This window comes from Epinephelus fuscoguttatus, linkage group LG15 (genome assembly GCF_011397635.1).
Source record: "Epinephelus fuscoguttatus linkage group LG15, E.fuscoguttatus.final_Chr_v1".
Classification (NCBI taxonomy): Eukaryota; Metazoa; Chordata; class Actinopteri; order Perciformes; family Serranidae; genus Epinephelus; species Epinephelus fuscoguttatus.
Window position 1 is genome coordinate 2,210,129 of NC_064766.1, and position 20,336 is coordinate 2,230,464.

Genomic DNA, 20,336 nt, shown 5'->3' on the forward strand with positions numbered 1-20,336 from the left:
TGAAAAGCTGCATTGGGAGTTGTCTCCTATGGATACCCTGATTACTTAGGGAAAAATCCCTTTGTTTAACGTTTCGGTAATATGCCATTTTATTTCATGATGTATGGAGCAAAAACCAGTCAGGATATTACATGTGAAATGAAGTTCTGTGTATACTGTGACCGATATTAATGAGCAGTTTAGCCGACTACATTGTTAGCTTAATTGCGGCATAGATGCTAAAGGCCAAGCTAAATGCTACATCCATAGCCGCTGCTGTAGCTTCGGTTGAGCTCATAAGGTAATTGTGTGTAGTTGTAATGTGTTAAAGCGACTTACCTTTCTGAAAATTTTACTCTTGTCTTTGTTTAGGTTAAAATGCTATTAATAGGCTTATGGTATACTAAAATGTAAGTGAATTCCACCAGAGATACAAACTCATAATTATACCATTCTCATATGGTTCTAAGAAAATTTTGACCAATCACTGGCCGAACGTCCCGTCTGTCTTCCCCACATGGAAGCCGCTTGATGTAACCGCTCACGTAAAATCCCCCCGGGTTTGCGTTTGACTGTGAAGGACAAGTAACGTTATGTTTAGTTTGCTTCTAATATAACATATAACGTTATATGGGTCCATGTCATTGGTTCGACAGCCCATTGGTTCGATATTCCATAAGTCCGACTGTCCGCAGTGCTAAATGGCTCGCAGCGGGCATATGGTGCGCCGCGACTGGCTTGAGGCGGAGCAGGCTCACGGCTTATGTGTTTGTCACTTTCTTTTTCATTCTAACCCACACCATGATCTTTTCCTGACCCTAACCAAGTGGTTTTTGTGCCTAAACCTAACCAGACCTTAACCACAGGGCATCATGATGATTTCGGAACGGACTTTGGAACAATGAGTTTAATATGGTCAGAACAATGGGATGTCAAACCAATGGGCTGTTGAACCAATGGGCAGTTCCCACGTTATATGACAACACAGCATCCATGCTAATGGCTAACATTAGCCTACTGTAGTGTAGCCTCTGAAACATTAACGTTATCTTCCTTGTGCGATTCCACTTACTAGTAACGTTAATGCTGCTATCTAACGTTAGCACTGTAACCTTATTCTAAAACTCATCAGTCACCACTAACTCCGCTTGAGTTTTAAAACTCCGGTGTTGCGTTCTCTTCTACTCTTCTCTTGGCGTGTTACACTCGCTCTCCTCTTCCGTGTAACGTTACCTTGCCAACACCTACGTCTATCATAGACGTAATGAGGACGTATAATGGAGGAGGGGGGAGTAGGCTTTTGGAGGGAGGTGGAGTTGCAGGAGGAGGGGGATGGGACTTTGGAGTTGTGGATGTTCAGATTTTTTCTCAGTGCTGTGTGAAATGCAAGAAAGGTAAGAGTTGCTTAAAGTCAATATGTGTACACTGTAAAAAGTGAAGTGTGTGAAATGTGGAGGTTACTGTGTAATTGTGTTATTTTTTAAATACCTTGAAAAACTGTTCAAAGAACTTTGGAGACAGGTTAGTTATAAATGTTTATTATGTTAATACATACTTTGTTAATTGAGCTCTAGTATATTATATAAAGAGACTTTAGGACTGTTTATGAACTGCTCTGATCTCCTTTTGTGACATGGATGCTGTGTCATCTGAATACTGCTTCGTGGACTATGCCATTTTGAGGGGCAGTAGGAAGCACGTCACATGGAATTAAACTGAGGAAATTTATTTTATTTGCATTTTTTAAATTCTGAAATCTCAGTGTTTGTTTTTTTGCCAAAGTCAACACAAGAACTCATACCCTTTTCAAAGGAACACAAACCAATGTGAAGCAACTTAAAGGGGTAAGGGTTAAGGGAACTTTTCAATTTAAAGGAATACAACTGGAAAAAGCAACCTTTAAAGGGACAAAGACTTCTAATACAGACATTTCAGAGGATATAACGTTATTTTCTTTGTATGGACATTTCTGAACATTTAATGGACCCTTACAGTCTTTTGTTGGATGTTTACTTTTTTTATTTGTTTATTTGGGTCTCATTTTTTGGTTGAAGGAGATATTTTAATTTTAAGCATACATTCATTAAGGGAAATGTGCACTGTGGATAAAACTGATATGAAGCTTTTGAAATAATGTTCTACCTTTCATAAACATTGGTTGCATGTGTGTTTGTGTGTGGGCTGGAGGTCTTACTACTCCTTTAAGAGTCTGCTACTGCCAATCTCCTTAACAACCCTGTGCCCAGATTGAGTTTATTATTTTGTGTAGAGAACCCTAGATACAGTCTTAGATCTAGATTGTTAAAATTGATTCCCAATTCAGAGATTTCCCCTTTTCCGGGTACTAGGAGTTACATATACAATGTTAAACTATATAATAATAAAAACTGAAAGCACTTGTGCCAATTACGTAGCACGATGCATTTCCCTTTTTTTTTTTTAGATCAATTATTTATTGTTCTTTTTCAAGTTACAGAGGCAGTTATTCTGTGTCCAGCATGACCCAGTACAAATTACAATGGCAACAATACCTGCCCCAACCCTAACCCCCCCCAATCCATGCCTAATGCCCTCTATACACTGTGCGATTTTAGCAATCTTATAAGACCATTGCATGACACACTGTGCGACGTGGATCTAATAAACTTTGGTACGACGTCAAGTTTGATGTGTGCAGATTGTACGATGGCCGTTTACTACGGTCACGGTCACGACGTACGTCAATATGCAACGTCATCAGCGTGCACCGCAACAGCGTACGTCATCCTTCTGCGCCACCATAGTAAGAGAAAAACTGATCGATGAGCAAAACAAACACAAATGAAGAAGGAAGCACTTGTTGTCATGGCATTTATGTACATTGAAAAAAGTCTGAAGAAGAGGAGAAGGAGGAGGAGAATGTGGATGCGGTTGTGGCTCGGGAAAAGAGACCAACTTGGGATGCCAGTTTTGCAAAGAGAGTTGGAGGTATGTATTTATTAGCATCCACTGGCATTTAGCAGTTAGCATCGGGTAGAAAACCAGCAGAGTTTAGCTATATATCACATTTTTCACGTCACTATATCATCGTTTAGACTAATCTGATGTTTGTAAAGTCTATAAACAGAATGATCGAACAAACATTACTATTTCTGTGTGCACGTTTTGTAATGAATAACATGGTCATCGTAGATTAGCTGGGCTAACCGTTAGCTGTTAACATTAGCCGTTAGCGGTGTAACTCAGTAACTCAATATACGGTCCATGAAAAAAATATTTTTTTTCCAGCGGATATCTTAGTTACAACATGATTGAGCTGGCAAAGCAGTTTTGTGTTGCTATGTGTGGTATTTATTCAGTTTTGGGAAATCACGATATCTAGAAAGCATCAGTAGCTGCTGCTAACAGTGACAGTTAGCAAAGCTGACATCTGGACATCATCTGTTAAAAGCCTCCTGTTGTCGAATACGACATGAGAGGCTGTGTTACTGCTAACATATTAAAAGTCTGCTTGTTGTATTGTATAGACAGATGATCGAAGCAGCTTCAGAAGACATCCGCTGGAAAATATATTTTTTCACAGATGGTTTATTGAGATACTGAGTTACTACTACATATATATATATATATATATATATATATATATATATATATATATATATATATATATATAGCTAAACTCTGCTGGTTTTCTACCCAGAAGTATTTGTAAACAACAAGGCGATTCCCTCTATAGTGGTTACTGATGTGATTTGCAGACACAAACACACACTACATGTAACGTTACATACAAAATGAGTACTTGAGATGACAACAATATTTCTCAACTGAACAGTGTCTTCATAGAGAGAGTTTGTGTTACTGCTAACGTATTAAAAGTCTGCTTCTTGTATTGTATCGACAGATGATTGAAGCAGCTTCAGAAGTTTTCTCCGCATGGATGTGGACCAGTTCAACGATCTGGCTCCATACATTTCTAAAAACAACACCCAACTGAGACAGGCAATCAGTGCCAGAGAGAGACTGTCCATTACATTAAGATATTTAGTAACAGGTAATATTGTTAATGTCATTATCAGGCTACTCAAAACACACACACACACACACACACAAAATAATTTGCTACAATGAATCTCCATTTGACAGGAGAGTCATTTTCCTCACTGAGTTTCCAGTACCGTATTGGAAGGAGCACTGTTGATGTACTTGTAAAGAAGGCCTGTAGGGTGTTGCACCATGTCCTCAGGAAGGATTACCTGAAGGTGAGATCTATTTTGAAGCAGCTAGAAGGCAATATGTCAGACATAATTCTTACATTTGTAAAATAAAATAAATAAATAATAAATAATAAATCACATATACAAATAATTTGATGTTACTATAATGATTCTCCTCTGTCTGTTTTGTTCTATTTGTTTGAGTAGACACCAACTACTGAGGATGAGTGGAGAGAGGTGGCCAGTGGCTTTCAGAACAAATGGCAGTTTCCCCATTGTCTCGGTGCCATTGATGGCAAACACATTGCCATCCTTCCACCAAGCAACAGTGGGAGCACCTTCAGGAATTACAAGTCTCATTTCTCTGTAGTCCTGATGGCTGTGGTAGACGCTCATTACCGTTTTCTGTATGCTAATGTCGGTACTCAAGGCCAAGTGTCTGATGGAGGTGTTTATGCCCACTCGGACCTGAAACAGGCAATGGACAGCACCCTCTTAAATGTTCCTTCAGCTCAAAGTCTACCTGGCACAGATGTTGTCATGCCTTTCATGTTTGTTGCAGACGAGGCTTTTCCACTACACACACACTTAATGAAGCCATACTCCTTCAGAGATCTCGACCATGAGCAGCGCATCTACAATTATAGACTGTCAAGAGCTAGCCGTGTGGTAGAGAATGCCTTTGGCATACTTGCCAACAGATGGCAAGTCTTTCTTAAAGCTATTCCTGTAGACCCAGAGGCAGTGTCCTGGATAACCCTGGCTGCTCTGTCCCTGCACAACTACCTGCGAGCACAAGCCACAGACACCTACATCCCCCCTGCTCTGGTAGACATAGAGGATGAGGACCATCACATCACCCCTGGAAGCTGGTGCAGTGACACCACCCTTCAGTCAGTGCTTACTGGCAGAGATCGAAATACTACCAGAACTGCGAAGGAGCAGCGTGACAGACTGAAAGACTACTTTTCCTCACCGGCAGGTTCTGTGTCTTGGCAGGAACAAATGCTCTAATGTAAAGGAAAAAGATGCTAAAAGTTGCTTAAAAAAGGATGCTATAAGTTGGCAGGAAATGCAAAATCCCTCCTTCATTTGAAACATGTACTGTTTGTACATACATACATGGTTCGACATCCCATTGTTCTGACCATATTAAACTCATTGTTTTCAAGTCCGTTCCAAAATCATCAAAATGCCCTGTGGTTAAGGTCTGGTTAGGTTTAGGCACAAAAACCACTTGGTTAGGGTCAGAAAAAGATCATGGTGTAGGTTAAAATGAAAAAGAAAGTGACAAACACATAAGCCATGAGCCTGCTCCACCTCAAGCCGGTTGCGGCGCACCATACGCCTGCCGCGAGCCGTTCAGCACCGCGGACAGTCGGACTAATGGGATGTCGAACCAATGGGCTGTCGAACCAATGACATGGACCCAAGTACTGTATGTCTGGAATGTAGTTCCGGCTCTGCATTTGGCTTCAAAACAACTCTGTCTCATAATATAACATAGCGTGGGGAATGCGCAAGCCATGTGTTGTCCACTAGAGCATTTTGGAGTCATTTGATGGTGTATTTGATTAGTTTTGAGGGAGAGAGGGACCTGTACCGTTCACCTCCATTTCAGTGGGCAGCTCTGCCCCACCGATCTCAGAACAGCAGGCACTGATAATTAAAGGTAATGTACCTACTCATATGACTATAGGGATTATGGCAATAGGCGAATTTGCCAAAATGTTGAACTATCCCTTTAAAACACAACAGTTTTTAATAAGTCTCTTCACCTTGCTGATCTGAAGTGCCAGTCAGCATTCCCATGAAGCTCCCAGGTGGATGAGGAGTGGCAGTGGCAGGAGGCTGGTGGTAAGGGAGAAAGCTTCGGTGTGATGTAGCAAGTTGTTGTGAGAATGAGTGATATGTTGGCTGTTGGGTTTTGCACATGCTTCTCTCCTGTGCATCGTACAAAATTCTGGAAATTGACCACCTTGCTTGCATCTTCTCAACTGGATCGTTGATGCGCCGCATCTCACTAGCTACATGTTTACCAAATATGTCGTCAGAATCCTCACTGCTGGTGACAGAATTATTTGCTACAACTTGTTTGAAGATTTCAATTTTTTCTCGCCCCAGGCTTAACTCCTCCCTCCCCCTTGTCTTGCTGCTCCTTTGCCTGCTCATGCAGCTTTTTGCCTGTTGAGTGTCCAGTGGGGGTGAAGATGAACGGGACACTGGAAGGGTTGGTGTGTCCTGTGCTGGGGATAGCGATGAAACATCCTCAGGGTCATCATTCTCTTGAAGGTCTTGTTCAGCACTGTTGTCAGTCACTTCAGATGCTGAAAGTTGATCTGGCTGAATGAAGGGTAAAACATAGATTGTGTGAAACTTTGCATTAAAATGTTATTGTGCATTTATCATACCTGTTAAAAGACAGCTATACCCATGTTAAACCTGTTTTGCACTGAGATTTATGTACTGTTGGGGGCATTTTCAGCCACTTGGGGTCACTTCTTACTCTTAATTAAGCCACAACTATTGCTATTTCAGCAAATGGAATGATTTTGGAGAGCAACCTTAATTTTACAATTATTTTGAAAATAGGACTTAAAAAGTTTCAACAGGTCAATAATACACTGCACGAAACACTACCCTAATGTGTAGTCAGCGCCAAAAACGTTGACTAAATCACAACTGCTGTAAAAATATTTATCTGGTATATTCATCTGATATATTTTTACAGCAGTTGTTTTTAGTGGATCTTTTCAGCCACCACCAACACATCAGGGTAGTGTTTTCTAACGGTCCACAAGGATTAAAATGATTTAACTGAGTTACACGCTAAATGGGACAGCATTTTATGTAAACACACCCCACTCACATGAAGTAACAAGATAGTTATACCATGCAATAATCGAGCTGTTAACTTGTAATACATTCAGGGTACGCAGGGAGCTGCCCGCGTTATAACTTCTCCAACTGTGAAGCATAACATAGAGGGTCACGTTATTAATTTATCTAAGTTTTGTGGGCACTATTGCGGTCGTTATGTGTGTGTGTGTACGTGTGTTGTGTTTGCTAGCTGCTAACGTTAGCTTGCTCACCTGGAAGTTGCAGTTCCTCTGCAGTTTCCTTCCATGCAGCGTCTTTTTTCACACGGTCATGATAGCAGCTGGAGGAAACATCAAATAGACAAGGCTTCTGCTGCCACAGCTCCACCAAACTTTGTTCTTTCTGGGAGTTCCACAGACTTCTTTTTGTGCATTTTGCTTCCATGGCAAGCGATTATTTGTTTGGGTTTAGCGCCGGTGTCGCGGTGACCATTGCGTCATTTCCTGCTGCAGTTCTATTGGTTGATTAGTAGACGTAGGTCGTAGCAGCTGTCACACTGTGAGATAGTCATCCTAAATTTCTGACACTGTCAGAAATTTCTCAGGTTATCTTTGGTCGCAAGACGTTGACAACGGCCGTCCTTGAACCTGTCTCACAGTGCGACGTAAGACCACCGTTTTAGAGCCACGACCAAAGATATCGCCACGTTTCTCCCACGATGGTCATCTTTCATCTGGGACAGCCCAAAATCGCACAGTGTATACCGGCCATAAGACACGGTAGAATTTGCAGGCCTATGCAGATGTATACAAAACAGTAACATTAGCTACAACAGCAACACAAATAGTAATAATGACAATAGATAGAAAAAAGTTTTGTTTTTTTTTTTTAAATGAAAGGAAAAAAAAATTACAAAAAAGAAGAAAATATCACATAGAAAATCTTAGATAAACAAAGCATCGCGTCAGAGATATAGATACTACAATAGAGCAGATATCCTTTGCAGTAGATTTGACCAGCAGGAGATGTTTTGTGCTTTGGCATGTTGAGATCGAGCTATAGACAACTCCAACTGTGCAATCTCCTTATAGACCAACAGCCATTCTCTCACTGACAGTGCATGTGGTGATTTCCAGCAACAAGATATTTTTTTTTTGCAGCTGTGAGACAGGCTAAAACAAGTCGTTTGGCATTTATAGTAAGCTTCAATGATGAAGTATCATTGAGTAGGAGCAGGCACTGTGAGTGAGGGACTACTCTATCAAAAAGATTAGACAGGATGCTTGAGATGTTAAACCAGAATTTGTTAACCTTCGGGCACTGCCAGACCATGTGGATGAAGGTACAGATTTTATTGTCTGAACAAAACATCAATAGGGATCATCTCTGAACTTCATTTGATAGAGTTTTTTAGGAGTAATACAGGATCTGTGAATGAATTTGTAATGTATCATCTGATGGTTTAAGTTTCTGGATGACAGGGTTCTATTTAGCCAAATAGTATACCAATCAAGATCTGAAGAACGATTAATGTCCTTTCTCCCCATGTTATTAAGTGGAAGAGGTTTGTAAGAAGCCTCGGTTATGTATATGTAAAGAGCAGAGATAATACCATTGTTTTTCACGATGCATTTCTAACTTTAGAAAGATTGCATCCTCCCCCTCATCTGCATTACAATGATTTGGTCCGTTTCCGCATACACCGGCACACAGCAGCACTCGGCAGGACTGACTGTGGAAGTGTGTTAGAGTAAAGGAAACTGAGCGCCAGTAAGTAACTACTTCCAAAAGTTCACTTTAAACAAGAGACATGTGGGACACCTATATTTACTTCTACTTTTCAACAGAATAAAAGACGTTACCAGTTGTAACCAGACAGCGTTTTGTTCACTTCATTACCTTGTGATTGAATCTTCTATGTGAATGTAGCACTCATACAAACAGCCCAGCCGTTAAAGATCATTCAAACTCAGAGAATTTTGGACCAATTTTAGTGCAGTTTAGATTGTTACAATTTACAGAAGTGTGTTTACGAAAGAGAAAACTTCATTCTCATACCAATTTTTTTTTATCTTTTGTAAATGGTAACTGTAATATTTCTATATTCTATATTTTAAATCAACGTACCTTAAACAATTAAGTTCCAAGTATATTTTTCCTGCATTTAAAGTTGTTGTTATGGTGTGATTTTGTTCATAATCCTCAAAATAAATGAAGATTTCATTGAAAAAAAATGACATAATTACAGCAAACACTTAAAAAAAAATCAAGTTTCTGGCAGCCTTCACAGTGATGTGAGTGTTGTTGGTTTTTTTTACACTGATAGCAAAACAAATAAATCTGCTACATTGGGAAAATTAAATCCAATTAGGCAAATATTAGCTTTAATTCAGTAATTCAGTTATTCAGTTAATACAACAGGTATTGCCTCTCTCCTACCACTATAAATAACCAGCATGGTGGGGCTACTGTATTGATAAGGGATGCTGTTCTAAACATTATTATTACTTAAATATAATTATTAAATACATTTGACAGGTTCATGACATTAAATACATGCCGGTTCCATTACAACAGTATTTGTGACAGCAACTTTGTTGGTCCCCCCAAAAATTGCTCTTGAGAAATATTTCTGTTTATTGTCTCCCTCTACATTGAAATGGAATTTCTGCCCTTGATTGAGACTAGCTTTTAATTATTTTGATATTTTTCTCTCACATTGGTTAAATCAAATGAATTCTAAAGCAGTGATTCAGCAGATCCCACACTTTCTACTCATAAGGATCCTGCCCACGTAGTCTGTTATACACATACTGTTAAATATGCAAAGCCTGGGCATGCTTGACAGATGAAAGAAACCAAATTAAACTTATTCATCTTTACCTTCACAACCCCGAGCCCTCGCCTTTGCAGCAGGCACCAACACACAGAGCTGGTGCTTTTTATCACAGTGTCCTCACACAGTGTGTGTTTACTGATGTACAATCACAATTGATATTTAGAAATTCTTTTGTCGTTGTTGCTGGCACAACCTAAGAAAATCTTTAAGTTTCAACAAAGAAATAATGACATTCTGTCAGCAGGATATGAGATGAGGACAATATCCAGGATTCCTTTAAGGGTGTAGAGGCAGCTCATGCAGAGCTTCACAAATCTAAATCTGAATCTTTGTTCTTGTTTGGAACAACAAGCATGCTGCATTGTCACAGCTGATGTCAAGAAACACATTTCATTACATTACTCATTCATCACATTATTTGCACTTTTGAAAAACTGTTATCATTTGTTATCAGATTGAATGTGTTAGCTGCTATATATGACATTTTCATTTATGTTCAACTTTACCCTGTAACAGCATGTGATGTTCTTTTCATTCTTTTATCATCCAGACAGCCCTCATACAAAAAAGAGATATTTCCCCACATTCCGTAAATCCTACCTTTAACACCTTACTGCTTGGCTATCAAATTAAATCATACATTAAAGTTATTGCCTCGCTAGATCACAAGTAAATGTGATATTCTGTATGGTATCAAGCCTACTAATACTATGACAAAAACTCTGTTAACACTGTTTGTGTTTGTATTTTGGTTGGTCAGTCCAGTCTTCGCCTGGATCACTATAGGGAATGTATAAGCATGTAATAGCAATGCAGTCTGGATTTCAGCCTAATCTAATCTAATCTTCTTTATTTAACATGTTGTGTCATAATCCTACAGCAATTTTAATTTCAATAAATGGACTGCATACAGTGATGTATGAAGTACTCAGATACTGTACTCTACTTCAGTAAAAGTAGCAATACCACCATGCAGATATAATCTGTTACCTGTATAATCTGTTAAAATCCCTGCATTCAAAACATTACTGAACTAAAAGTACAAAAGTATTAGCATCAAAATACACTTAAAGTACCAAAAGTAGAAGTACTCATTAGATTGCAGAATAGCCCATATCAGAATAATGTACATCATATTATTGGATTATAATTATTGATGCATTAATGTTTCCGTCACTTTATTGTTGCAACTGGTTAAGGTGGAGCTCATTTTAATTACTTTATGTACCACTTGGTGACTTGTGAATTTATTGTTCTTATTTTAATCTAATGATACATTATTATTTATTAGTTAATTTATATTTCATATCAATAAAATGAATATTCAAAGTAATTAGTAACTAAAGTTATCAAATAAATGTAATGGAGTAAAAAGTACAATATTATATTTGATGGTTAAATGTCAGTACAGGTCACCAATATTTATAGGTCTAGTGCAGGGGCCAGCAACCTTCACTATCAAAAGAGCCATTTTTGGCAAAAAAAAAAAAAAAAATCTGTTTGGAGCTGCAATATATATTTGTCACATATAAAAAGGCAGCACAGCCTTTTGACTATAAATTAGCCTATAAACATTGCTAATGGGTTGAAATGAGCATTCATTAATGTGTTTTACAACTAAGTAGCTACTCTGCAGTGGGCTGATTATTTGTTACTTAAACTTTGCAGTGTTAGTGGTGAAAGCAAACAAAGCTGTCCAGTCAGTAAGAAATTCTCTGTTCTCCTCCAAGACGTTTTCCTTTTTTGGATTTGGAATCAATAGCTTGCCTCGCTAAGGATACACAAGACTAGCCATGGCTATTGAGATTCTGCAAATTTTAGGAAAAGGCACAAGGCTGTAGATATATAAAGACGTATTCAGTGTATAGGCTACACATTTATACGACTGGAAAATGGAAGAATCACTTTATGGCTACATCAATGATTAATGAAAATTAAAATGTTAAAAAATAACATTCATTTCCGTATCATTTTTTTGTCAAAGCCACAGTGAGCCATTTGAGAAGGGCTAAAGAGACGCATGTGACTCCTGAGCCACAGGTTGCCTACACCTGTTCTAGTGTATAGGATGTAGTGGCATCTGGGAATGAGGTTGCAGATTGCAACCAACTGAAACTTCTCTCATGCACATTTCTTGTAGGAACACTATGTTGGTTAATGCACCTGTAAAAATGCAAATGGCCCTATCTAGAGCCAGTGCTTGGTTTGTCTGTTCTGTAGAAACAACATTGCAGACTCTGTAGAAGAGGTCCACAGAGTCTTGTAATCTTCGAATGACAGTTTTCTTATCTGTTTTTCTTATGAGTGAGCTGTTTATGTAGATATAAACAGCTCATTCTAAGTTAACAAAAACACAACAATTCTTAGTTTCAGGTGATTATAAATGAATGAAAACATATTTATGAATTTTATATTCCATTCCTGCCAAAAAGCTGCATTAATCAATAAGTTGATATTGACAATGGCTGTGCACTAAATTGGAAGATGCTAAAATGCTTTCAGCTCATTGTTATGGTTTTCTGATCAGCCTCATTGCCGGCAGCATGAAATTAAGTTGCAGGCTGCTCTGCTGAGCAAAAAAGCTCTGACCCACTGTACACCACCTGCTCAGCACCAAACAGCAGCCAATCAAATTTAGCAACTGGATGATGGACATTCAGCAACTAAAAAGATTTCTGGTGGCCTCAGCAGAAATGACACTTTTCCATGCAATGTTAATATGAGCTTTAGCTCACCCAGATACCATTACTTTACTGTACCAACAAAGAGGATCCTCTATAATACCTCCTGTGTTTCCTGTTTATTTCTCTTTGGCTCTGCAGCCTTTGGATTTTGAGAAGAAGCCGTCGTACACAGTAGAGATCCAGGTCCAGAACACCCAGGTGGACCCTCGCTTAATGTCTACAGGCTCCAAAGACATGGCCACAGTTCGGATTGCCGTGGAAGACGTGGACGAGCCGCCACTGTTTGACAAAGCCAGCTATCTGATGGAAGTGAAGGAGGACGCTGCAGTGGGCATGGCCGTGGGCTCAGTCAGCGCCATGGACCCTGACAGACACCGCAGCATGGTCAAGTAAGGCGAAACCTCAGTCAAATTTTTATTTTTGAATTATCTTACAAACAAGTTATGAAGGGGTCAATTTTTGAAAACGCGCGCCCACCCATACCCATAAAGCTCAGTACCAGAATCGACCTGTTACCCATCACTCACAATAAGCAGGGTTCTTCATTCTTGAATTACAAATTCATATATATGTGTATATATACATTAGGGCTGCCACGATTAGTCGATCGACTATTAAAATAATCTGTGACTATTTTAGTAGTCGACTAATCGGTTTGAGTCATTTTTCATAGAAAAGTACTATAAAAGTACCCCAAAATACTCTTACTGCAGCTTCTTACATTCAGATATTGGCAGCTTTACACACTCTCCCCTGACAGTGAACTAAAACCCTTTGGCGTGAGTATGAAACAAGACATTAGATGACGTAATTTTGGGGTTTGGGCGAGACAGACCGACATTTTTCAACATTTTAACACATTTTTTGATGAAATGATTAGTCAACTAATAGAAGAAATAATCGACAGATTAGTCGACAATGAAAATAATCGTTAGTGGCAGCCCTAATATACAGTACCAGTCAAAAGTTTGGACACACTTTCTTATTCAAATAAACAGGAAAGTGTGTCCAAACTTTTGACTGGTACTATATATTATTTACATATAATATAAATACAGGGCTCCAGACTGTGACTCTCAGTGCAAATATTTTTTTACAACTATTCGCTCGTGTGAGACCTGCACATTTGCATAAGTTTTCTTTCTTATTAAAGGAGGGAGCAAGTCCGCCAGTGTAGGCCAACGTGTGTGAGGGGGGGGGAGTCTGAAATGAGTGATTAGTTAACTGCAAGGATTGCATCATTGGCACTCATCAGTAGGATCGTTCGAGATGAACTGTGCCTCGCCTTGAAAGTGGACGAGAGCAGGCAGCTGCAGCAAGAGGCGGTGACAACAAACTGCGGTCAAGTCGGAGGCTGTATTCAAATGTCCACCCTCTGGACTTGCTGACAGAGCCCTCGCAGACTTTAGCTGCATGTAGTGTGATGTATTTATTGTCATCACGTAAGTCTGCGAGGGCATAGACTGCAAGCTGCTGATAGACAGCCCTCGAGACTCGTTGCTGTGGAGACGTTCAAATATTGCTGCTGTCATAATCGTATACATCATATAAGTTGATGAATAGTGCCTACTCATCTGTTCCTGCAGATGACAAGATATTGTAGCGACCCTTAACAATGAAGCTATGAGGCATGACCTCATCGGCTTTTTATTCCCTAAGTTTAACACAGGTTACTGTGGGCTGTAACCAACGCCAAAACAAAATCCTGTCTGCTTACAAAGTGTCTTTTGCATCAGTGGTTACTTAAAGCTATAGCGCATAACTTCTGTCCCCCCCCGGTGGATAATGCGTTATTACAACAAATAAGCCGGCACTTCCATGTACACAGAGTAACACTCACCACACACCGTGTACACAAAGTAACACTCGCCACACACTGTGTACACAATGCTACACAATGCTACACAACGTGGCGAACACCAGGCTGCTAACACTACATTACGTTCATAGCACCATTTCCAAGAAAATAATAAAGTACTAGGTCCAGTACATGTAACAGCAACACATACTACTCATAATATAATTACAAACCAAGTCACTTACTTATCCAACAGTAGCAAGGCAACATCCGTGTCTGCCCTCAGCCCAATTTCTTCCTTCAGGGCTCTCCACTGAGGAAAAGTGACGCCAATACAAAGCCTTGTTTGTCTTCTCCGTCGGTCACTTTCCTTCTTTGCTAATAGACCTTCAGCCGAACGTCCAGGCTTTTTCTTTGTGGTAGGACCCACTTCTGAACCTTGTCTCGGCCACTTCTTTGGGTTCTCCGCCATGTTGCTTTCTCTTTCTACCTGAGCTCTACCTCTTGCTATGAGACTCTCTGCTCTTCTGAAACTCTGAGTCAGTCACCATGGTAACAGACTCTGTGAACATAACCTGCTCACTGACAGGTTTTCTTCAGTAAACCCTGAGTTTTTCTCTGTCTCCTCCCTCTTACACGCTGTTTCATTTCCTCATTCATTCAGTCCGTGTCAAAGCTTGTATCAAAGAGATTTACCGTCTGTCACAGTCTAAATCCTGCTGGATATTAGTTTGTTACTCAGGACTATCTTAAGTTACTGAATTTATGCACATCAGTCATTTCTTTGGACATCAGTTTTTGTCTTTACATTCAAATATTACACAGCGAGAATTCACCCTCAGCTCACAATCAAACCTCTGTCCTTTTTATATTTATTATTTTTTATAACACTGTGCACAAGGATCAGACTGTCAGTCTGTTAGAGCAGCTCCCAAATGTTTATTGCACATAATGTGTAGGTGTAATTATTTAAATTTTAAAAATCGGTATGAAGACTTAGACACATAGTATCAGTGACTAATGATCTCCATCACTGATGTTATTGGTCGCACTGATGGAACATAATTCCTATAGCCTAATATTGGGGATTATATGTTCATATTTCTGAGTGAGCAATGGTGCAGCATTTCAGTGTCTTTAAATTTACTACATTTGTAGCTGAAATAAAGTCACTGAATGCTGTTGAGTCAAGATACAAATAGATGTCCAGCATTTTAAAATCTACTGTATTTTAACCTCAACGTCTTTTCAAGTGCAAATCACTAAACATATTATTACTGGGTCAGACTGTGAGTTTACAGTCATGTCTTTATGTCTTTGATCTATAGCCTAGCCTATATGTTTTAAATCTTCCTATTTTTCAGTTGCTGCCTCCTGTGTTTTTCCCCATCAGATTAAGTCTGAACAAATATATTATTACATATTATTAATATAATGTAATGTATCTACAGCCTGATACACAGTCAGATTCCACCACTTTATCTTCATTAAGGAAATGTAAGTCTGATAAATGATGAATAAACGGACAACACTGAATAAAACTTTTTTATTAACTTTATGGTTAACTTATTTACACTTTCCTCGCTCTGACTCAGGCTTGTCTTTTAAAGATAAACGTGCACCGTCTCCTACACATGCATTAATATTTCTACATCCACTGGATTAAAATGGAGGCGCTGTCTTTTATTTACCTGTTGCCATGGTGAATCGTGGAGTCGGAGCTCCACTGATGATGGCTTTTTATTGTCGTTTTAACTCAGAGTGAACATACTCAGAGTTGACTGAACTAACTCAAATCAGCTGTTCTGGAACCGGTAACTCAGAGTTTCCCATCTCAGGGTAAATCATCTCAGAGTTCAGGGTTAGACTCAGAGTTTGTTGAACCTCCTACCTGGAATACCCCTCTGCTCCTAAATTCCACACACATACTAATATGCATAACAACAACCCTCCTTCTCAAGCCTCTGCCAATCATAGATGGGTATCTCACACAGGTCACTGTCATAGGTGCTAGTATTAATTGACAGGCTTCACAGCACCTAAAACCCAATGCTGGGAGTGACACGTTCACTGACATTACGGAAAACTCAGTAACTGCCGTTGCTGTAGCTGAACAAATTCTTAACAGTGACAGAATCCATACACTTAACATCATGTCACCCTGTCTGTGCAATATAAATCTCATGTATCACATTTTTGTGACGAAACAAAATGTTATTAATTCACCTCTATATAACATACAGGCTACACACGTTTAAAAACAGAAATGTTTGTAAATAAGGACAGGACTATTTACTCATTGCTGCCATTAGAAGACCTTCTTTTGTTGTTTTTCAGCCAATTTTTTTAGCCTATTTCATTGCCCAGCCTGATAGGTCACAATAGTAAAATGCATTTTCATTCTCTCTACAGCCTCTTCTTCGTTCTGTATCATGATGTGGTTGAATATTATTTCTGGACCGCACAATTCAAGTAACATTTTAACAGACCTAACTATCACTAACTATTTTACACACTCATAAGTTGTTGGTTTTTTTGTTTGTTTTTGTTTTGGGCAGCTGAAAAACACACAAAGTCACGCCCATATTGCAATGAATTGTGGGTTATTAAGTCTGCTGAAGTCTGCTGAAGTCTGCATCCCAAGCGGACTCTCTGGAAGTCTGCCGAAAGTCCCCTGGAGGCCTTTTGTGGACTGGATGAATTGTAGCTTTCGGAAAGCCCTGTGCAGATGTTATTTTAATCACCACACCACCATGTCTCTGTGATACTAAATATTTCAATAATTAAAACAGCCCAATGTCAATATACAGTAGACTACATATCGTTTATGATACAGTTAAAATATCCCAAAAAGTGAATAATTGCATTCCAGGACAAACTTAAGTCCAGTTTCACTGGACTTAAGTTCATTATATAGACAACAGATGAGATTTACAGTGTTTTTATCATATTTTGAGACATTTCCTGATTTTTCTACCATATGTCCAAGTGAGCAATTCTTATAGCAAACTGTATAAACTCCAGCTTTAGTTTGCAGTTACAGACAACAGCTTCTGTCAGCTATATATTTTATACTTTGGTTTTTGTGGTCAATTGACAGTCCATGTATTATTTAAATGACCAAATCACTCTTTTGTAAATTATGGAGAAACAAGATTAGTGATGTCAAAGTTGGTGCTTCCTGACAGCAGTATGGCCAGATGGGACATATTGTTCATTTTTCAGTTTAGAAAAAAGTCAGCTGGTCACAGCTGTTGGACCAACTTTACATTATTTGAGCCTTTTGAGCCTGCCAGTGTCCTGCTGATGTCAGGATTTAGATAGATCTGGACAAATAAGATGAAACTGTGGTGTGTCGCTCAGTGGGGATGGAAGTCTCTTCTCTTGCAGTCCCAGTTTGCCATCCTGATGAGTTGCACATTTTTCAGGAAAATGTGTTTTTAGCTTTTTAGCCTGTTGTCAATCAAATCATTTTAAACTGTATTTCATTAAGCAGTACCAGTTAGTGCATTATCAGAGGTAGCCTAAAATGCAAAGCAAGAGCCAGAGTTTAAACAACCTAATGATGTCTCCTTCATCAAGCATGCTGCACTGGGGGGAATAGTGGGACTGATTCAGTGGTGTGCACAGACATTTTGGGGGGCAGGAGCTCAGTGAAAAATAAGGGCACCTTCAGCGGCATGTGGAACCACCGGCTGCCTTATTATAGCAGTGTGAGATTTAAAATAAATTAAAAAAAAACATTGCAGGCACATGTTGTATGTACTACATAGCTGTGTTCTGCAAACAAATCTTAATAGGCTATTTGTCATTGTTAAAGTTTTAATTATAGCCTATTAAGGTAAATAAAAGATTACTGCAAATGTTGTAACGCAGAAATAACTTATGGTTAGTACAAAATATTATAATTAGCTAATATAGCTTCATGCCTGATTTAGTACTTCCAAACCATTTTGTGAAGTTAAAATAAATCGTTGGCAGCTTTTAAGTTATTTCAATAAAATTAGAGGAACTGTTAAACTTTAAAATCTGAGCTTTAAAAGGCTGTGTCGGCTTCATTCATTCATTCATCTTCTAACCGCTTCATCCTCTTGAGGGTCGTGGGGGGGCCGGAGCCTATCCCAGCTACATCGGGCGAGAGGCAGGGTACACCCTGGACAGGTCGCCAGACTATCGCAGGGCTGACACATAGAGACAAACAACCATTCACGCTCACATTCACACCTACGGACAATTTAGAGTTACCAATTAACCTAGTCCCCAATCTGCATGTCTTTGGACTGTGGGAGGAAGCCGGAGTGCCCGGAGAGAACCCATGCTGACACGGGGAGAACATGCAAACTCCACACAGAAGGGCTCCCACGCCCGTGATCGAACCGGCAACCCTCTTGCTGTGAGGCGAGAGTGCTAACCACCACACCACCGTGCTGCCCACGCTGTGTCGGCTTTTCTTGTTAAAAGCCGTGGTGTTGAAGGGGTGGTCCGTTTCACTCACGCTCCACAAACATTCGCTCGCCACCGTTTAAACAAATCTTAACTTTTATTTGTACAACTTAAATCCGTTCCAACCTGCATGCTTAATTATCAAGACATCCAAAAGAAAACGAAAAGGTCTTGTGCGGCAACGAAAAACTTAAATTACGTGGTCAAAAAACTGTTTCCAACCACTGCCTCTTAACCAAACATTTAAGGTTTTTCCAATGCGCCGCCGCGCAATCACCTGCCCCATATATCCTCCTATTACGCACAACACGCCCCCGGGAAACATAAAAAACAAACATAATAATATAAACAATCATAGCAATACCATAGGCCACCATAAGCAGAATAAACAATTCATTTCCACTGTAAAACTAAGTTAACAAATACGAAAGTAATAACTTCAATTTGACGGCTGCAACAAAGGCCCTAAATAGTTAACATGACTCTGGTCTTGACTCTGACCTTTCTTCTTCATCAGTGGGTTGAGGAGGCACATCTGCCTCCTCATCCTCCTTGCTGCTGGTAGATGGCTTTATCCAGGACAGCAGAGAGCTGCTTCCCTGGGCTGCCTGCTGTAGTTCCCTTTCTTTTTCTTTTCTCAGCCTTTCCTTTCTAGGCATTATGCTGCAATTGGTAAATAAAAAGAGACCAACAGTATGAATAAAACTGCTTGGTGACATTACAACAGCATTTTGGGGCATTATGATTACATGCTTTTAATCGAGAATTGATCTCACTGTAAAAAAAAATTAAAAAAAAAAAAAAACTTTCAAAAGGGCACTTGCTTGGTCCAGAGGGCAAAGGGCAGGTGCTAAAGCACCACCTAGTATCTATCTGTGCACGTCACTGGACTGATTACCAAGGGGGGGGGGGGCCTGGAAAAGCCTGGAATGAAAAGTTTGGTTTTGTTTGCAGTTTTTTTCATCAGTAATTAATGCCAATTAATGCCAACTAATTTAAAACTGGGCGGCACGGTGGTGTGGTGGTTAGCACTCTCGCCTCACAGCAAGAGGGTTGCCGGTTCGATCCCGGGCTTGGGAGCCCTTCTGTGTGGAGTTTGCATGTTCTCCCCGTGTTAGCGTGGGTTCTCTCCGGGCACTCCGGCTTCCTCCCACAGTCCAAAGACATGCAGACTGGGGACAGGCTAATTGGTGACTCTAAATTGTCCGTAGGTGTGAATGTGAGTGTGAATGGTTGTCTGTCTCTATGTGTCAGCCCTGCGATAGTCTGGCGACCTGTCCAGGGTGTACCCTGCCTCTCGCCCGATGTAGCTGGGATAGGCTCCAGCCCCCCCGCGACCCTCAAGAGGATGAAGCGGTTAGAAGATGAATGAATGAATGAATAAATCAGTTGAAAGACTGAACTTTGTACAAAAACTTTGGGGAAGCTTATTCCTCAGGTGAAGGGCTCATTGCATGGGTCAAACAGTCTCAGTAAAAAATCAAAAAATGCATGGCTCCTTCAAAAACACACCAAGGCACACTGTAAAGTCTGTAAAGTTAAAATGCCTTTATTTTACATGGCAAAATGAATCAAAA

The 20,336-nt window shown here is 39.7% G+C and overlaps 1 protein-coding gene across 5 annotated transcripts in view; it reads left to right on the plus strand.

The window, feature by feature from the left end:
- LOC125902793 (cadherin-6-like) overlaps positions 1 to 20,336 on the plus strand; it is a 335,431-nt gene that overhangs the window by 246,398 nt on the left and 68,697 nt on the right. For 3 of the 5 annotated variants that reach the window (XM_049599398.1, XM_049599397.1, XM_049599399.1), the window contains one exon: positions 12,657 to 12,907. In XM_049599398.1, the coding sequence (XP_049455355.1) occupies positions 12,657 to 12,907 (251 nt within the window). Of the gene's footprint in view, positions 1 to 2,748; positions 2,947 to 3,862; positions 4,013 to 4,104; positions 4,221 to 4,382; positions 5,158 to 12,656; positions 12,908 to 20,336 lie in introns of those variants that run through there. The other 2 variants (XM_049599400.1, XM_049599401.1) reach the window with 2 other exon arrangements.